This window comes from Nothoprocta perdicaria, unplaced genomic scaffold (genome assembly GCF_003342845.1).
Source record: "Nothoprocta perdicaria isolate Ctin4 unplaced genomic scaffold, notPer1 scaffold_140, whole genome shotgun sequence".
Taxonomy (NCBI): domain Eukaryota; kingdom Metazoa; phylum Chordata; class Aves; order Tinamiformes; family Tinamidae; genus Nothoprocta; species Nothoprocta perdicaria.
The window spans coordinates 1,023,247-1,043,755 of NW_020454539.1; the positions used below are offsets into that span (position 1 = coordinate 1,023,247).

At 45.5% G+C, this 20,509-nt stretch overlaps 1 protein-coding gene across 3 annotated transcripts in view; it reads left to right on the forward strand.

The window, feature by feature from the left end:
• The window catches only part of CYFIP1 (cytoplasmic FMR1 interacting protein 1), a 63,872-nt gene that overhangs the window by 27,856 nt on the left and 15,507 nt on the right, over nt 1-20,509 (forward strand). For all 3 annotated transcript variants that reach the window (XM_026034238.1, XM_026034237.1, XM_026034239.1), the window contains 7 exons: nt 893-1,049; nt 1,561-1,657; nt 2,005-2,081; nt 2,175-2,283; nt 2,869-2,988; nt 4,414-4,613; nt 9,238-9,325. In XM_026034238.1, the coding sequence (XP_025890023.1) occupies nt 893-1,049; nt 1,561-1,657; nt 2,005-2,081; nt 2,175-2,283; nt 2,869-2,988; nt 4,414-4,613; nt 9,238-9,325 (848 nt within the window). The remainder of the gene's footprint in view (nt 1-892; nt 1,050-1,560; nt 1,658-2,004; nt 2,082-2,174; nt 2,284-2,868; nt 2,989-4,413; nt 4,614-9,237; nt 9,326-20,509) is intronic.

A 20,509-nucleotide genomic window follows, 5' to 3' on the forward strand; every position in this document is an offset into this window, starting at 1 on the left:
TTTAAGTACAGAGGAAACAAATTCTCTGTTGTGATAAATTTGATGTCATTTCACTGCTCTTACTATTGGGTTAATTGTAATCGGAAACATGCCGTCCTAAAGAATTCACCTACTGACATTGAATGTGTCTAGTCCTTGTCATCACCATGCTGTGTTGTCTTGCATTTTTGTTTGATTACTGGACCCCTATAGCCTCAAAGAAGGGGGAGCCTTTTAATTTCAGTTACAATGACGCTTGTGAACAGCGCTTTGATTTTGGGACGAGCTTAATGCAAGAAGCTCATTCCTGTTCTGATTCTCAAGCCTTCTGCAAAAGGAGGATTGAGTCCAGTGTTTACTCGAGAGATGGGAAGAACATTCCTGCATCCTTGGTAGTGCCCCTAGAAATGTCTTGTTCCAGCCCTGTCTTCATGAATCTCTATCCTCGTTTCCTTCCCATCCAATCAACAGGAATGTGGGGAGTGATTCAGTCCTCTCCTGAAGGACRGATATACTGATGGCACAAGTAAATCTTGTGTCCCTGGCTTGCTACCTCACAAGCTCCATGTGCAGCTTTCACAGCTCCAAATGAGAAACTAAGCTAGAAGTCCCCCCGTGATGGTGTTTGCAGCTTTCTTTACATGTAATGGGTGATCTCTTCCTCTTAGACAGTATTTTCTGTAACAAGGCACCACTCTGGGGGCCAACATGGAGTTCAGGATGAGTTGAAAAATCTCATGGGTTTACATTTCGAATTTGGCTCACACATGTGGCCTATGTATAGCTCTAGCTATAGCTCTAGTGATTCCCACCCGCTTTTTTTGTTTCCCATTGCATCATCAAAATCACAAATGTATTTTTCTTAACGTGCCTCTTCAAGAAGTGTAATTCTGCTTTATKTTTTTTCGGAAAGAAACCTTGCAGCAGTGCTGTGATCTGTCTCAGCTGTGGTTCAGGGAATTCTTCTTAGAGCTGACCATGGGCAGAAGAATCCAGTTTCCCATTGAGATGTCCATGCCTTGGATTCTGACGGACCATATTTTGGAGACCAAAGAGGCATCAATGATGGAGTAAGAGACCTACTGAACAAATATTCTGAATTCACTCCACTTTATAATGTTGCTGCTTTAGTTGGTTTGAACAAGCAGTCACTGTGAGGCTTCTAAACTGAGGTTTGCTGATTCCAAGAATTCTCCGGCCTTTCCTGTTAGTGTCACTGCACCAGCCACATAGGTTGTTCCTTGGATCAGTTCTTCTAGGTTTGTTTCTCAGTGCACCTCCTTGCTGACAAAGGTATCAAATATAATCCATGGAAGCAAGGCCTATTTCCATGTTGGTGGAAAGCTACAGCTGGAAAACAAGGTTCAGGGTACAAATTATCTACACAGATTCATGAACTAACAAAAGACTTTTCTAAAGGAACCAGAGTTATTCCTCTTTACAAACCCAAACCAAAAAAGAGCTTGTTTACATGAAACGTGTAGCTCACAATATTGCCAAACTCACAATTTGTTGACCACAGCAGCTTGAAAAACTGTGATTTCTATGGATAAGTAACCCCTTTTATTCTTTTTTATTCAGGTATGTTCTGTATTCTTTGGACCTTTACAATGACAGTGCTCATTACGCTCTTACCAAGTTTAAGAAGCAGTTCCTGTATGATGAGATTGAAGCAGAGGTAAAGTAACCTTCCCTCCTGGAGGAAAAGTAGTCTGTCCTTGAATGYGAGAACCATGCTCAAGTCAAAGACTTATTAGGAGAGATGCAGAGCACCTGGTGATTATGAATAAAAATGAGAGGAAAAACAAAAGGCTGGCAACTCTAGGTGGTACATTGTGAGGAAATGGGTAGATCTGCGTGAACTCCCTTACACCAGTGCTGAAGATTGAATGTCATGATCCCTTGTGAGGGTCTGGAAAATGTGCATGTGTTAACTTGCTGARCTATTTTTGCTAATAGAAACCTTCAAGCAGCTCCCCTCTTTTAGTGTTCAGTAGCTATAAACACCTTCTTTTCTTCCCCAAGGTRAACCTGTGTTTTGATCAATTTGTCTACAAGCTGGCGGACCAAATATTTGCGTACTACAAGGCAATGGCTGGCAGGTAGCTCCTCCTACAGCGAGAACTCTTATTTGTGCATTTCTTCTCCTGTTTGCTGTGTAATGTGATTTAAGCACCTTTCTCCTCTCTTACCAGCCTGCTCCTGGATAAACGGTTGCGTTCGGAGTGCAAGAACCAGGGAGCGACCATTCAGCTGCTGCAGTCCAACCGCTACGAAACGCTGCTCAAACAGAGGCATGTGCAGGTGAGAGCTTCGCGTTCCTCTTGCRCTTGAGGTGCTTTGCAGCTTTTTGTTGCTTTGTGTAAATATGCCAGGCAGTTTGTATTCTTTATGGCCTGTCATCTAAGCAGCATATTTGAAATTTGGGATAGACTTTTTCTTTTGTCTTATCAAAGAGTAAATTAACAAGTTGGAAAGATCCTATTGTAATGCACATGAGTATCTTTTGCAGCTCAGCAAGCACAAGCCAAATAGGAATGTCACGTGTGGTACTAATGTCTCTCTGATGATTTATTTTTATCTATTTTTTTTTAAATGGTGATTTAAAAAGTTGTCAGCACAGTGCCAGAGAAGCATAAAATGCTGATAGAAGTAATTAGATGTAAATGCAACATGTGATTTTACTACTTCCYTTTGGTAATGATTGGAATGTAAAATATAGTACCTTATTTGATTGTGGATATGGAGATTTTATCCAGCTGCTCTGCTCCTATATGCTTGGAATGCCATTTCTCCATGCGTGAGCCTATTGGCATGTGAGATGTTGCAGTTTTTACACAGCTAGCCTCACACCTTGCCATCCGAACCTTCATAAATGTTTTCCTTCAGCTTCTTGGCAGGTCGATAGACCTGAACCGGCTAATCACGCAGCGCATTTCCGCAGCCATGTATCGATCCATGGAACTGGCAATCGGCCGCTTTGAGAGCGAGGATTTGACATCCATTGTGGTGAGTCTGCTGCTGCTGCTCTCCCAGAGAGCCGCCCGCAAAGGTGGGGCTCTGCAGGGCCACCTCCCCTTTATTTGGCTGCAAGGTTTGGTTTTCCTGGTTTTCCAGACTGGTTTTCCAGGCTGACTGACACCTGGGCTTGTCGTTTCACCCTATAAAGCTATATTCATTTTTAATAGAAGCAAGCAAGTTTTATCAGTTTTTTTCTACACTCTACAGCTATTCCCTAAGTGAATAGTTGCAGAGTCATTCCCTTCTTCTGAAGGGAGATAAGACTGAATGACTAATGTGCCCATTTGCAATTTGTTTTGTTCCAAGGCTTAGTTAAATATACAAATGGAATAGAATTTAGAAGATGGCTTAAATTTAAATAAACAAAAATTAAACACACACACACACACACACACACACACACACACACAAAAAAAAAAAACCCCACAACTCCAAAACCTTCTCTTTGCTTTTTATTTTTTCTTAAGTGTGAAATCAAGTAATCTGGTTGAAGTTTGTCTCATTTACTAAGTCTAGACTGACCAAATCCCTTACTGGAGAGGCAGCTAATTCTGGCAAAAGGAATTCCTCTGAAGTGTAGTTATCCAGCTCCAACCACTCTGTAAATTATAGTGGCAAATCCTGCCTTGCCATTGTAATGGCAAGCCCATTGCTATGGGCTTTATTGATTCTGGGGTGATTTATATATATATTTTTAAGCCAACTTKTACTTGGGGTTTTATATTTAAGTTAAGGACCAAAACAAGCCCTATGTCTGGCAGAATTAAATGAGTTTATTTAACCAAGCTGCGTGGTTTTCCAGAACTGACAAAATAATGACTTTTCTTTTGTAAAGAAATGAGATCTGACTCACACCTGTGGAGGGAGAGCATCTGTGCAATGCCAGCCTGTCTTTTGGAATTAGTTCCCTGATTAAAATGGTAACATTTTGTTTCCAGGCAGCATATATTCGACAAATAAATAGGCAATCAAGAAGGACAGAGTCATTCTGTTCRGTGTGAGTGAAAAAAAGCAAAAATTGAGCAGGAACTTCAACYATTGTTGCTACTCTGGCATGTCTTTCACCTGTGAGATTTTGTAATGCAGTAGCTACTCTAAGTGTCCGTGTTGATTTCATTCTTTATGGAACATAAAACAAATAGTGACCTGGAGAGCTGGGCAGGGATCTGGATCTTCAGAACTCCTCAGTGCTTGGTKTTTGTCTTGGAAGTATTTAAATGTAGTTTTTCTTTGTAATGTGCACAGTATTCCTATATGTAGCTAAGTGCACAGAAATCACTGATGATGTGTAGTTCGGGTCATAGTTTCTCACTCTTCCTCGAGTTAGAAGTGGACAGGGTATTTATGTACTGCCTCTTGGTTCTCCACTGTGTGAAATGCACTGTTTGGTTTGTTTGTTTGTTTGCTCTGTAGGAACTGGATGGCTTGATAGAAGTAAACAAAATGACTCACAAGCTTCTGAGTAGGTACATGACCTTGGACAGCTTTGATGCCATGTTCAGAGAAGCTAATCACAACGTGTCAGCCCCATATGGAAGAATCACCCTTCACGTCTTCTGGGAGCTCAATTATGATTTCCTTCCAAACTACTGCTACAACGGATCCACGAACAGGTTAGCCTGGCAGCCGTTGATCGGCATCTGTTCTCCGACTTTCCTGCAGCTTCTTTCCTAGCAAACCCTGGCCAAGGTCATCTCCACACATTTGGAGATGATTTCACTTCAGCTGAGATTCAGTGGAGATCATTTCACTTCTTAGGCTTTGCTTGAAACAAGGAAGAATGAGTCAATTTACTAAGTCCTGTCAAGTGCATGAAAGCCTGTTTTTTTTCTACAGTAGAAGTCCAATGTAACCTCGTCATCAGAATGTTAGGATATTTTAATGTCATAGCTGTGATGGGCTGGAAAACAAAGCGTGTCCAAAAACATTGCTAAGTGGGTGTTAGGAAGTAAACAAGTATTAGCAAGCAAGGTGTTCAGCTGTGAGCTGATGGAAATGAAAYTACATTTCCCTTGGTTCTGTGTTGATGTGAAGAAAAAGGACRGCTTCCTGGGTAAGGGAAGAGGTCTGTGTGTGCTGAATAGGGTTTTTATTTGCATTACTGCTGTCTTTTACATCTCTAGACCTTCTGGTTCTGCCACACCTATAACTAGACAGAACTGAGCCTTCATCAGCTAGGGAAAGGCACGGGTGACTTCAAAGCATGTCCCTTCCTTTTAGGCACAGAGAGGACTCATAAATCTGCAGTGATCATTCAGTGCAGCCAGAAACATATTTTAGGCCATATATTTCCTCAGATATTAGTGCTGTGTTTAGAACTTTGTCTCTTCATTCTAAAGCTTTGCTTGTTTTATTCAGCTGGTGGTGGCAGGAAGATAGATCAGGTCAGCAGAAAGAGTTTTGTTGTGGAGCCCTTCATTTGTTCTAGGGATCCTTCATTCCTGCTGTTGTGCTAATGGAGRGAGAATGATGGAAATAGAAGAGAGTGAGAATCTAACATTTGAACCAGTGGAAGGTGCAGTACTTTGCACTTTATATTTCTGGACTTGCTGCTTTGTGTTCCGTTTTGAGGGTTTATGTTACGATCAGTTTTTGCATGGATTTTGGTGAAGTGACAGTGAAGTGGTATTGAATATTGGACAGGGGAGGAGGAGGAACCATGTCCTTACCTTTCCCTGTCTGCTTGGACAGCTCCTCTTCTCTCATGTAAGCTCTGCTGGCTGTGTAACGTTTTAGATCTCCAATTCTGTCTGCAGAAAAGATGACTTTCTGAGCAAGAACTTGGCCACAACAGCTTTTGTTRCCAGAATCTGTCTGCACAGGATACTCATACGCTTTTGAGGAAGCCCCTCTGCACATTGAGTATTCCCAACAAGGTGTTACAAATCACCTAGTCGTAACATTAGAAGAAGAATCTTGATCAAATCCTGGCAGTTCCCGTGGCAGCTTCAAGGAAGGGTGTTCAGCAGGTATCGAGGCGGTGTCATGGTGCTGCTCCCAGCGTCGAGCTGGGCCCTTCCCAGGCTGGTGGGGTTGTTAATTCAGGGCAYTTAATTGAAGAGAGGACGAAGGGCGGCCGGTCTGGGGCGACGTTGGTGCCTGACGTGCTCTGTCAGGGAGTTTGCACGGCCACGTGGCAGCCTCCGCCTGGTGCCCGGGGGCGTTTTGCCTGGAAGAGGGAAGAGGCTCCCGGAGGCTCGCCTGTTATGCAGCCTGCTGCCTTGGGCAGGCTGCTCAAGGAGCTGCTACAGGGGGGGCAAAGAGAAAGGCTGGAAAGCAGAGGCATGGGTTACAGTCCAGCTTTATTTATTTATTTTTACATTTATCTGGAGCCCATGTGGATTGGTCATTCCTTTAAAGTTAATGTTTTTGTTGCCTCAGCTGAGGAAGCTTTCTATTCCGCAGGCATGCTTGAACTGGAAGATTTCAAACATGTGTAGAGAGTTCAGGCGTGTACAAAGCCTTCAGGTTTGGTTCAGAGGCTGGCTTTTTTTTTTCCACACAGAAGTACTGTAGCGTGCTGGGTGTTGAATTATTTTGGGACTCAGTCACTTGTTTTCGTAGCTGCTAATGTGCTGAGATTAAACGAGGAACGAGGCCGCTGTTGACAGTGGATTTAGCAATTTGGTAATTGCAGTGGCTCCTTTTCTGAGGCTCTGCCTCACAAGCCRTGGCCGGCTGTGCCGCCGCGTCCGGCGCTGCCGGCTGAGACGGTTTGCGGAACGGGCACCAGGGGATGAGGAGGAGGCCCCGGGCAGATGCTGCTCTGCTTCCTTGGAGCAAACAGCACAAGCTGCACGGGACAGCGTCCAGCCTGGCAGCTTTATCTGCCCTCAAYACACCGTCCAAAGCGGTGTGCTCTGCAAAAAATCCATGTGCGTAGCACTCTCCTAAATGCCGTATAATCCCTTTGAAATGCCTTTCTGCTGTGAAGAACAGGAAGGTGGCCAGGACTAGCTGGCGTGGATTTGCAAAGGGGAAGCTGTGCTTAACCTACCTGCCTGCTTTCTGTGCTGGAATGGCTGCTGGGTGCRTGAGCGGGGAGCAGTGCCTGGTGTCTGCCTCGACCTCAGGAAGGCTTTTGGCACCATCTCCCACACCATCCTCRTAGGCAAAGCTGATGAGCCATGGGCTCGGTGAGAGGACAGTGAGGTGGCTTGAGAACGGGCTGAAGGGCAGAGCTCAAGGGTTGTGATCACTGGTACAAAGTCTAGTTGGAGGCCTGTGGTTGGTAGTGCCCCCGGGGGTTGATACTGGGTCCAGTCCTGTTCAGAGATGCACCCCCAGCAAGCTTGATGATGATACCAAACCAGGAGGAGAGGCTGAGGGGGGTCACCTCACACAGGAGGGCTGTGCTGCCATCCACAGGGACCTGGACAGGCTGGAGAGYTGGGCAGAGAGGAGCCTCATGAGGTTCAACAAGGACAAGTGCAGGGTCCTGCTCCTGGGGAGGAATAACCCCAGGCACCAGGACAGATTAGGGGTTGACCTGCTGGAGAGCAGCTCTGCAGGGAAGGACCGGGGAGGCTGGGTGCACTGCAGGCCATGAGGCAGCAGTGTGGCCAGTGGCACCCTGGGGTGCGTGGGGAAGTGTGGGGGGGATGAGCCTTGCCTTGCTGAGGCTGATGGCAATTGCTGCATCCAGTTCTGAGCATCCATGCATCCAGCGTGAGACTGACAGTTCAGTGCAGTGAAGGGCCACTCAGGTCCTTAAGGGACTGCAGCATCTCTCCTACGACGAAGGTTTGAGGGAGCTGGGAGCGTTCAGCCTAGAGAAGACGGGAGGTGATCTTACCGTTGTGCACGAATACCTAGGGGAGGGCATCAAGAGGATGGGACCACGTTATTTTCAGTGGAGCCCAGTGACAGGACAAGAGGCAACAGGCACRAACTGAAGCACAGGAAATTCTGCCTGAATATGAGGAAAACTTCCTCATATAGTGACAGAGCACTGGAACAGGTCGCCAAGAGACGTTGTGATATCCTCATCCTTAGAGATGTTCAGAACCCACTGGGATGCAGTTCTGTGCAGCATGTTGTAGGTGGCCCTGCTTGAGCAGGGGGGTTGGACAAGATGATCTCCAGSGGTGTCTTCCAACAGGAAGAATGGTCTTCCAACCATTCTCTGCTTCTCTGCTCCTTTCTGGCAGCCATTGCAGCAAATCCATCAAATTTTGATCTGATCCCCAAAATGCCTTTTTTKGGGGTGCTAGTGTCATGCTCTAGCAATCGCTGTTGAAAAGCCTGCTGCCTTACTGAGCTTTGCATCTGCCTYGTCTTTGTAATGCATATTTGATTACAGTGGATAAATTGCTGCAAGTTCATCAGCACTGACTAAAAATAAGAACAACAAATTATCTTGAAGACAGGGATAAAATACTGTATAAATGACAGCTAAAACTGTTGGTATATYTATTCCTGAGCAGATTAAACAAATACAGAAAATATTCTCCTGAAACTATAAAATCTCCCAAGAATGATTCATATTGCTCAGAAATAGAACTTGAAGTCCAGTGGGCGCAATTGTTAACAGCTGTAACTTCGGTGCAATTTTTACATGTTTGGGTGAAATGTAAATTATACAAAAATAGCAAGCAATATGAGAGGACCAGGTCAGTACACCCTGTTCATTACAATACCCAAACGTGCAAAGTTTTACTCAGACACTGTTTTGCAGGCTCTCAGGGCACTCGGTGTGGAGAGGGCTGTTTGATCCTGTCCTTTGCAGGGCTGCGTAGCTCTGCAGTTCTCATGTCCTCCTGTCTCTGACACTACACAAATACAGAGCTGTTCACTAAACACGCTGTGTGGTGGTACGTGTTCCCCCTGAAGCGTGGTGAGATTTTGCAAAGGCTGCTTTTGGTAGCAGAACTATACCCTTCGTGATAAATATGTTCAGGAATTAGCCTGAAGGAATATCCGGTTGTGAGCTTCTTCTTAAAACAACCTTAAGTGGGGAAATCACGTTCTTCGTTGTAGGTGTAGTTCATCCTTAAGGATCCTTTAAGGATTTAAGTTTGGAAGGTCAAGGAACTTCCTTCCTCTCCCTGACACGCTACTATGAYGGTTTTGTTGTTTTTTTCTCCTTTTGCTGGGCAGACCTAGGCTCAAGATGAGAAATACTTGGAACCCTTTTAATTTTTTAATATGCTGACAAACRGAGTGTTATATCTGGTTAGATGCATTAGGTGCATGCCTAATGACCAAATTCATTAATTCTTTCTTTTGTTTTTATAGATTTGTTCGAACTGTGCTACCCTTTTCTCAGGAGTTTCAGAGAGACAAGCAGCCCAATGCACAGCCCCAGTATCTCTACGGATCAAAGGTTGGATTTTATGCCTTTTATGCTTACGGCTTGCACATCTTTAAAGATGTCTTTTTAATTATAGAGATTGTGGGATATGAAAGTTATTACAAATGACGGGCTAAATTACTTAATTGAGAGTGTTTCAAAATCAGCAGATGCTCTCTTTCTTGGCTTTGCTCTGAACGTTACCATGTGTTTYAGCCAAAGTGCAAATGGTTGATTAGATGTTTTGTCTTATTTGACCCTGCTAAAAATAGGTCCTTCATTCAAGCACCTTGCATTGCACAGTTGCTGATGGTGGCAGAGCCAGCTCCTAGAAATGCTTGAAATGGGATTAGCTGGCAAGGGGAGAGTGAGAGCCCATCATGGAAGCAGCTGCACCCTCGTTACAGTGCTGAAGGCTGTGGTAGCAGGAAAAAGGGAATAAATAGGAAAAAACTACTTCAACTGTAATCTAATTTGAAAGGAACATAGATTCTGACCATCCTAGGAGATTTTAAYTGAATTTCCAAATGAGGAAAATGAGCAGGTATTTACAGGACCAAAGCTGTGTTCCCTTGTGTAGTATTGGATGTTGGAGAAGGAGATGTATTCTCCCTGGTTATTGCAGATTTATTTCTTTAAGCTGAGGAATTGAATAGCAGAGCCTTAACAAAAGCCAAAGGCATAACACGAACAGATCTGCATTTTTAATATCCAGGCAGAAATATTCATCAGGAAAAAAAGCCTCAGTTGTATCTTGAATAAATCATTCCAGAGTATTTAAGAASAAATAGCACTCTGATTTTGACCTATTCTTTTGAATGTCAGAGAGGGTAAGTGACTACAGAAATGTTGGCAGGGAAAAAAAAAAGAAAAAAAGAAGAAAAAACAACARCTTTAAATCATTACAGGACCCCATGTTAGCTGTGAAGCTGTGACTTGTATAGCTGAGCCCTGCCATCAACTTCATTATCTACTTCCTATGATAACATGCTTAAATCTCATCCTGATGCTTTTTTTTTTTATCCTGCATATCATATCCTCCTTTTACAATGCCAGCTCTGTTAAGTGACTCGCCCAGCTACTACTTAGTGTTTGGAAGACCTGAAGAGCTAGCTCACAAGTTAAAAAATTCAGTTGTAGTGTCTCTACTGCTACAGTAGAAGTTCTCTGCCGTTAAAATGTAGAGAGGATGGAAAAGGATTCATATTTCTTAATATGGAAAGCTAATAAATTATTTTTGGTACCATGATGAGGGTTTATATAATTCTTCTCCAACAGCTAGGGAACATTAAATTATAGGAAAGCTTTTTTTACATTAGTGTTATTGTATTCTTTACTCTTTCAGGAACTCAGCAGATGAAGTGTAAAGAGCAAAAAAAAMCCCAAAATTCACAGAATTGAGTAGAGATTGCTACCTTAATTTATCTAAGTGGTGACACAGTAGTGTAAGTGGGAGAGGATTAACTGGGAAACCTTTTGGCATCAGCCAGGTTACATTATTAAAATAAATGTAGTAGCCTTTACTCTGTAAGCTGTGCATTTTCAGAAATCTGATTATCATTATGTTGCCCTGACCAGCAACAGTCTGTTCCCAGAAGCAATTCTGCCATTYCTGTAACTAATGATTTCTGTATTAGCAAAAATTCTTTGTGCTTTTGTATTTGAACCTCGTGTATTTTGGGCCTGGGAATACCTGAGTAGAAGTTTAAGAGGATATGTGCACGGTATATAGCCAGTAATGAGTTGAGCTGTAATTCTTATTTATGGCAGAGGTTGGAAACTCCGGCATGGGCCGCTGATGCTCCGTGCRCTGGCTACCCTGGCTTGTCACTGAGCTTGTCTCTGTATTTTTTGAGWCCTTTAACTGCTCTAGTGTTGAACTGCCTTGTGTGGGGGTAACAGTGGCTTGTGCAGCAGCTGCGTGCCTGTGGCTGTGTTTGTTTTGTTTAATTGTATTGTCTTTTTTAAGTTCTTGAACTCTTTGAGGTGTTCAAGGCATCGATCATATATCATCAGATAAAGACATGGTGATTTCCTTTGCCTGTGTGCAGTCGTGTGTTGATGTTTGGGATTATAATGGTTAAATACTTCCTTTGCACAATTTTTATACAAGCAATGTGTTACTTAAGGATGCGTAAAGAAATACCTAGKTTTGATCTCAAAGACTTCACGTAATATCAGATATTTCTAAATGAATCAAAGTATTTCTTCCAAATTAATTAATATTCATGTTCTGCAGAACATGGGTTTCTCTACCTATTTTTTCCAAACAGTATCTTGATAGCAAAACAGAAGGCTGCTGATGCAACTATCTTATCCTGACTGTAAGAAGTTAATTCTCCAAAAGAAAATTGGAGAATTTGGAGCAGAGATAGGACAAGGGGCAATGGGTGTAAGTTGAAACACAGGCAGTTCCAKCTCCATGTGAGGAGGAACTTCTTCCCTGWGAGGGTGCCAGARCCCTGGCACAGGCTGCCCAGGGAGGCTGTGGAGTCTCCTTCTCTGGAGGTCTCCAAACCCGCCTGGATGCCGCCCTGTGCCCCGTGCTCTGGGTGTCCCTGCTGGAGCAGGGGGYTGGACTRGATGGTCTCTAGAGGTCCCTTCCAACCTCAACCATCCTGTGGGTCTGTGACTCTGTCTGCAAAAACCTGTCAGCTCCTTAAATGAGCTGGAATTTTTGAGAGCCATTTGAGCGTGGTCATTGAAATGCGTGTACTCTCTTGAAATGTGTGTAGGATTGGTAATGAATGGAGATTGCAATTTGATTATAGAGGAGAAGGCGATAGGGGGTGGATGAATAAAATGCTTTGTAATGTGTGTGTACAAAAGAGTCCCTTTTGGAGGTTTGAAACTAACTTTGCCTGTTAATAAAGTACCTGCCTTTTATTGGTATTTTGTAGACCRACAGCTTAAGAGTTTGCTTTCTGGCTTATGCAACAATTTCATGTTTGAATATCTTCTGCATTTTGGGATGCTAACTCATTCTGTGGAGAAAAAAAAAGACTGCTTTTCAGTGTGAATGCAACAATTTTTATCTAACGCTGGTGCCTCTATGAACAACCGTTTACATTAGGTTGCCTCTTGTTAGCAGTTCGGTCGTTGCTTGAAGTGGAGGGGGAGCTCCCAAGAGCGCTGGGTTGCCAAAATGCAGCTGAGGCTGGAGGCTCCCTGGAGGACATGATGCAGTTCAGTAACCTCCATTCTGAACCTTTGGGAATCTCTAATAAAACTTGCTGAGCAGGAGAGGAGGGGAATCCTGTAGTTGGGTGTGTGCAGTCACGTCAGCGCTTCAAAGCTCATGCAAGCCCCTAAATGACACTTTTTATATTCTGCTGTTTTGCAGTGGCTTCGAGACAGTCATTGCTTGTAAACTGATACAAATATTTATCCTAGTAGTGCACAGTGAGTTCTTTGGATGGAATTCAGCTTTACGTTTCCATGAGCTGAGTCTTACCCCTGGGACCACTTCCAGCAAAGCCTCCTGCCTTCGTGGTATATGCAAGTGTGTTTCTGTACATGTGCTTGCTTTGTGCCTCTGAAAATGCATCAAGGAGCTGAATTGCCTCAAACTRCTCCTTGGCTTCTCAGAATGATGTATATGTTTGGTTGGGTAATACAGGAATGAATGCATTGAACTGCCTAAAACCCCACATTAAGAAATGAAAAAAATTAAAAAATCTTCTCCAGGTACCCAAGAAATGGGAATTTTTCAGTCTCTTGGCTCTATACCTGTAACAGGAAAATAATCTATTTTCTCTTTTACGGTATTCTAGTTGGAGAAGTGCTAGTTTGATTCTGAGATGATTTTAAAGCATATTTTTTCTGTCCTTCTCCCCTCTCTCCCAGCAAATCTGTAGTGTTAGCATCATGTTCTGAAGAGATTTTTGCAGTGTTTTTGAAAAACAGCTTCACAGGATACATTAATTTGAAACCACAGTAGACTCGTTTTCATCTTTACAGTTTATTGCAGAAGGATGTAAAAGACAAAAAGAAGCACTCCAAGAAGTAAGCTGGGGGAAACACTGTGTAGGGTGGCAAGCCCATTAGCACTTACTTCATATAACTGAACRTATTTATACATGTTTTCTAATAAACCCCGTTCTGTGCATCTTACTTATCCTAACAGAATAAAAGGTAATGAAAATGAATCAAACTTAGGTCAGCGTATGTATTTCTAGCCAATGTGAGAGTAGAAGCCAGTCACAAATGGTGGGAAGTGTTGCCCAAATGAAGTAAATGCAGAAAATTCCACTGCCTGCTGTGGAATATTTCAGCAGGACCTCTCTTACCAAAGCTGCACACGCGCTTGGCTTTGCAGAGCCAGCACAGACTCACAGTAGCTGCCTAAGGAGCAGCTCTCCGTCCTTCCTTAGTACAAGGAGCTGGGCCAAAAAGAGCTGACTTGAGTATGTGTTCTTGTTAATAGCAATTTAAGATGCATGCAGTATGTCGTTGTTTTTAGAAATAGCCTATTATACAGCGATGCTAAAACTTGGTAGGTTTTTATGGAATGCAAATGTAACTAAGAGATTTAAAAATGGATGTCTCGTTTATATGAACCAGACGACGCATCAGTCTGTGAGGGTGAACAGATTTCTGCCTCGCGACCTCTCTTGGTTCTTCATCAACACGATCAGGGCAAGGTTAAATGATGAGCAAGTTTGATTGTTCCAAAAATAAAATGTGTTTCAGCATGTTCTTGCTTCCTTGYTCTAGATCATACAAAACTCACTTTATGCCTGCATAGAAATCTGCAAACGATGAGTGAGTTCCCTATTACAAGTAAAAGGGAAGGGGARAAGGTGTGGGAGCTGCTTCCCTGGGCTCCCTTCCATAGGGACTCGCTCCKCCGTGGTGCAGAAGGTGGCTCGTGGTGGAGGTGAGAGACTGCAGAGAAAGAGCATCCAGGATWTTGCCTTGGTTTAGTTTGAAGTGTCCTTAGAGAGACCTTACCTTGAGTATATTTGTAGGCAGAGGGGATAGTCAAAGATAGGGAAAAGTATCCATTAAAATATTGGTGAGTTTAGCTTATGTACTGTGACTGCAATAATCGGAAATGGGAGCTATGTTGCGTATTGTAGTCGGGAAATTGTACAGTTTGAGAAGTAGTTGGAAATGTGGGAATAAGTCACAGTGGTAAAGCATTGTACTTGGGGTTGTTCTGAGCTGCCTATGTGATAGCAACCTGGGTTCCCGTCTGAAAAATTCAGTTCAATTTTAACTTGTCTTAATRCAAATCTTTTCCTGGTCACAGTTTTCATTTGGTTTTATGATCATTCATTATTTTAAAGAAAAGCAACCAAAAACTCCTCTCAGAATCTTGCTAAATGCTCTGTTTTCCTCATAACGAAATGCAGCTGGAGTATTCGCTTCCTGGGAACCTGTGCCTCCACCTCCGAGTGCCTCTGGCTCTGCACGGGCTGTGGGGAAGAGACATGAGAAGGAAGGCTSTGGAGATGGGGGCGTTCAGGGGGCTCTCCAGAGCTCCTTGCTGTGGCCGCAGGGCAGGGAAGGCGCTCCATGAGCTGGAAGCAGTTGGGATGTTGTCGGTGGCCACCCTGCTTCCTGCTAGAAAGTTCTAGTCCATGGCCGAGCTCTGCCCTGTCCTTGGGCCTGGTTCCTGGCACTCGGCGTTGCGCCCTGCGGCCACGGGCTCCTGGCAGGCCCGCGGGCCCTCTATGATGGTGGCCAGAGGGATGCCGCCGGCATCGCTCCCGCCGGCGCCTGGCCTGGGGGCGCCGGGCTCGCCGCCCTCGTGTGGGCCCGGTGCCGCGCGCGGGCCCCACGTCCTSGCGCCGCCCGGCGCCGCCCGGCGCTCCCGCCTCCGGCGGCACAGCGCGAGCAGGCAGCCGTAGAGCAGCGCGGCGGCGATGACGAGGAGCAGCGCGCTGCTCGCCAGCCAGATGCCCAGCGCCAGCTCCTTCCTGGCGCCGCCGGCGCCCGCCGCGTCCTGCCGCAGCGTGTGGAAGGTTCGGCACTGCTCCCTGGACGGGCTGGCCGACTGGCACGTCACGCACAGCACGTAGGTGGTGAGCGGCGCCAGGTTTTCCACGAGGAGCCAGGAGCGGCTCGTGGGCACCCGCTCCTCCTTCTGGAAGCTCTGGCGCGAGTAGCTCGAGAGCACGCTGTTCCAGCTGGCGTGGTACATGACGCTGTAGAAGCTGTCGGCGCAGCCGGCCATTTGGGGCCAGATGACCACCGCCGTGCTCGCCGTGACGTTCTGGATGGTGATTCCCATGGCGGCGCCGCTTTGTGAGCAGCGGCGTCGCGGGAAGAGGGAGGTGGCGGCTGCACCGCGGAGGCCTCAGGTGCCGCGCGGGCCGTTATCCATAGCGCTCTGCAATGCGGAGGCAGAGTGTGTGAGGAAACAACCCCCTTACCTGGGGCCCTGCTCCCCAAAATCACGTGTTGGCTGCTCGAAGGAGCTCGGAGAGTCGCTCCTTCCCAAGGTAAAGCTTAGGCTCATGCTAAGGTTAGGTTAGGCTCATGCTGAAGGCAGTCCGTGAGGCGCTGAGGGGAGTCCGTGAGGCTCTGACAGGATTCATGAGGCGCTGAGGGGAGTCCATGAGGTGCTGACAGGCTTCATGAGGCGCCCCTGCCCCTCGAGGAGCTCCCGAGCGCCGTCTCCATGAGGGGCAGCCCCTTCTGCAGGGCTTGGAGCTGAGGAGCCACCTCCCTGTCCCTGTGGGGCCCCTCGCGCCCCGGGCTGGCCCCACCGCCCGCCCCTAGGTTGCCGCCTTCGTCCTCTCACCTACCGAGGCGCTTGGTACAACCCCTAGGATGAAGCCACAGTCTGTTTTTATCTTCAGGAGTTTGCAGGGGATCCCTGCAGAAACCCATATGTTTAGAAGCTTTGGGGGATCCTTTAATAAATCTCTCTTTGGAGCAACATAGGAATGTTTGGTTTAATAACATAAACATTTTAAATGGAAAAACCTAGTGTTTAMTGTAATTTTGACCCAAGCCCTCATAAGAAGAATGACATTACGTTTTAAACTGAGTTGAAAACCTGTCTGCTTTGGCTTTATATTAAAGACAGATTATCCATCCAACTAGTCAACTACTTAACCTGCAAAAAAGAATGCCTCCTTTAGAGTGTGTTGGGAAGTGTTTCTTTTCCTTCCTTTTTGGAAAGGAATGCATCATGGTTTTCCTCCTGTGCTTAAGTCTGAGTCATTCTGAACTCTTAAGTATTCCCTGTATTTTTAGTTGTGTAATGATCCCTGTAATCTCAAAGTTTGCTTTGGGACAGTGAATTTCCTTTTGTTAATTAGCAAGTGAGAGGCAGCAGGAGTGCGATAAAGCCCTGGTTTTTGACCCAGATGATTTAAACAACAACAACAAAAAATCAGTGTATAAAAACATCACCAGATACTATTTTACCTTCAATATCCTTTTACAGTAGTTTTTCATGCCCTGATTTTCTCCATTCTTTGCTTATGAGACAAGCAAGTCTATATCCACTACTGAAGTGATCACTGTGGGTTTTTGGCCTCAGAATCACAGTGCTTCAGCTTGATGCTAGTCAGCCCCTGASGTTAGTTTTAAGTCCTTTACTTTAGCTAAATGGTGCTTTTTATTTTGTATTTTTTTCAATAACTGTAATTCCCTCTTCGATGCTGAGAGATTGTATGTAATTCCAAAGTCTGTCCCAAACTCAGGCACAAATCTAATACTCCTTGTAATAAATTTAATATTAGCATTTTAGTATTAGTATTTTGGAATTATCATTTTGCATTASCACTATAAAGAGCGCAAGGGAAATACCTGTTTTCTACAATTCTCCAAACACTCCTATTAATGAATATCTTCCTTTACGGGACAAAAGGTTAGCTTGGACCTCAGTAGGCATTTTAATTAAAACTGGTGTTTGATAAGAAAATAAGAAGCAGTAGATTAGGTGGTTTTTTTTCTTTTGATGCAAGCATAACTTTTTCAAAGGTCCGTAAGCAAGTTATTCTGGTTTAATTCTGTTTCCAGTGCTACACCTATGCAAGTCTTTTTCCACTGTTAAAATTCCTGAGTTTTTTAATGAACATAAATGCCCACAACAGTAGCATAGTATTTCATTATTTATGAAATGATGTAACTTGTTATAACTTTTTTATTTTTTATCATCAGTGTTAAGATGTTAAGTCTCCTGGCTTAAATAACAATCAAATCTGGATTTTTGTTCTGATACAGGAAGCTGATCAAATTTGCTCATAACATTTTCTGGAGCACCACCAGTGTGCTTTACCTAGAAAGAATGCTGGCAAAATCTGTATTATTCAAGCAGGATCTTGATAGTTATGTTAGTAATTCTGCAATATTTATATATGAAAATGTTGCTTATGGCTTTTGGATTACACTTGCTGGGAGGCAGTGGAAAAAGGCGTGTGTGCCTTGTCATTGCAATGTAAAACCTTAGGTGAGAGGGGTCTGCGTGGAGGCTGGCTGCCTAGCCCTGTGATGAGCGCTCCCTTCTCTACACAGCAGCAACGCAAAGGAATTGGGTTTGCTCTCAGATAGGCTGGTTAGACAGACAGCTTTTGACACCAGCTTGTCCGGATGTTAAAAGTGAGCCACGTTTTTTTTATATATATATATATATATATATATATATTCTTTTTTTAATAAGGAGCACTTCCTGCTACTGTCTAGAAATAATACTCTCATCTTCACTGCATTTTGCAAGTAGAGTTAGGGAGTGCCTGGATTTTAAATAAGTAACAATAAGACTATTTCTGTTTCATCTGAAACATAAATTATTCGAGGATGTGTAATTATTGGCATGTTAACGTTTGGGAAACACATTTGGTATTTTATAGAYGATAAAGTCAGTACTCACCTCCACTTGCTGATGGAAGATTCAGAGCAGAGTTTTCATATGGCGCTGACGTGAAGACGAGAGAAACACCAGATTTTCTGCCCCTTTTTACATCAGGTGCTTCCTTCATGGTCTGTGGTTGCCAGTGCGCGTGGTCGCTTTGCTCCCCCTCGGCCGGGCTCTCCCCGAGCAGTGTCTCCCTGCGGCGCCGCTGCTGCTTCTCCTCTGCTCACGCTGTGCAGGGGCACGTGTGCTCCGAAGGCACCCTGTCTTTCCGGGAAAATCCTGCAGGAGATAACGGCTCTTTCCTCGAGAAAATCCCGGAGGAAATAACGGCTCTTTCCTCGAGAAAATCCCGGAGGAAATAACGGCTCTTCCCTCCTCTCTCACTTACCTCCTGCTGGGCGCGGGGCTGCTTCAGCATCCCTGTTGTGTGCTGCTCTGTGTGTGCCGGTGATGCTGTGAGTGATTAATGTTAGCACTTCGGTGACATCAGCAACTATTTTTTTTTTTTTTAACAGGGGAGGGAGCAAGCAGCAAGCACAGCTTAAAAAATAACCAGCTCCCTCTGCTTTTCCTTCCCTCGCTCCCGCCGGCCTTGTCAGTGGCTCCTGCCCTAAGAGCTTTCTGTTTCTGGGTGCCATGGGGGGCAGGCAGTGAGGGTCTGTGATGATGGTTTTTTAGATCTCCGTTCATAAAGCTCTGCTAATCCAGCGTTTGCACAGGTCGGCCTTTTTAGATACTTCCCCAATAATGTTACTTTAATAAAAGGCTTCTTGTTAAATTTTCTTTCATTTTAGATTGATCAAGTTATTGTTGTGTTTGGGGAGCTTTTTATACTGAAGTAGCAATTTAAGAGCTTGCTTTTCTGTGACAAATCCTGGTGTGTGAAGGGGCGTCCCCTTCGCTTAGTCTGTGTTGAAGTAGAGTGAGAACTCAGGCCAGTAAAATTCTTTAATTTATTAAAGTAAAATMTTCTTTACACTGTAACTTTCTGTAGCTGTCATAGGTGGTTTGGATACATTCCTTGTTTGTGTTGCCTGGTTGAAACGTCACAAGCAGAAGATGAAATCCCACCTTTCGGGGCACCTTTATAAGATGCTCAGTGTATCGAGGCATCCACACATTCTCTCGTGTGTTACCCGTTCTCCCCGCCGTGCAGTACCTCGGAGCCCGTTCTGTGCGCAGAAGGCTGCCCGAAGGCGTGCGTTGCCCCCGAGGGAGGGCAGCCCTAGGCGCCCGCCGGGTGGTCCTTGCCTGGCACGGGCCACTGGCTCAGCTCCGCGCTCGCGGCGAGCCCGCRGCGTCACCAGCGGGTTCGCGGCCTCGCTCGAGCGGCCCTGGCAGCTCTGGTGTTCCCGGGAAGGGTGGCTGCGAGTTTCGCAACATCAACTCCAACAGGGCATCCTTAGGGCACGTTTCCTTAGACCGTCCTTAGACCATCCTTAAGGCCATCCTCCTCAGGCACGATCACTACAGCATGTTGCCCAGGACCGTGTCCTCTCATCCCGTCCGTGGGCTCCACGGAGAAGAGCCTGGCCCATCCTCCTCCCTTGAGAGGTTTAAACGCGCCCCAAGGTGCCCCGGGTGGCCTCCTCTGGGCCGAGCGGTCGCATCCCTCGGCCTTTCCTCACACGAGAGRGACTCCGCTCCCTCCCGGGTCCTCGTGGCCCTTGGCTGCACTTGCTCCCACAGGACCTCGTCTACCTGCTGTCGGGAAGCCCAGACCCGGATCACTTCCCTCCTCCTGCTGGCAACGCTCTGCCGAAGGCAGCCCAAGATACAGCTCCCATTCTCCCATGCCCTCACCCACATTATAAATCCCTTTCTTTTATAAGAGAAAAATTATCCAAGAGCTTGGTAGAATTTCGTGGCTTAGCTGCCCAGGCGTTTCTTTGCGCAGCGCCATGTGGTACGGATTACAGCTCTCTGGATTTGGCTTGCACGGGTGCCGGGGGTAGGATCTGCGCTGGGGAGAAAATGAGCGCTCCTCTCCCTGGATACTGAGGAAGGAAAGTTCTGTGCGTCACAGCTGACGTCTGAGTTGAAGGTCTTGTAGCCTTGTGTACTTGTGCGAGAGACGCCGATAACCGTGGAAAAGGAAAGGGAACGCGGCGGAGCCTTCTGCAGGGAAGGCTGACGAGATTCCCTTTTAAAAATAAATCTGGGGACTCTGGGAGAGCGACCCGTTGTTCAAATGGTGCGGGTTAAATGAACAAGCTCCCCTTTAATCCCTGCCTTCAGCAGCCCCTTTCTACATCCCTACACAGCGTCAGCCAGCAGCCTTTCTGTCACTCTGAAGAAATAATAACAGGGCCCAGCACCTGGTCCTGTATACACAGCTCCACACTTGACTTCCAGGGGGTCACCCCCCAGGCTCAGGGTTGCTTTGATCTCCTGGTTGGCTA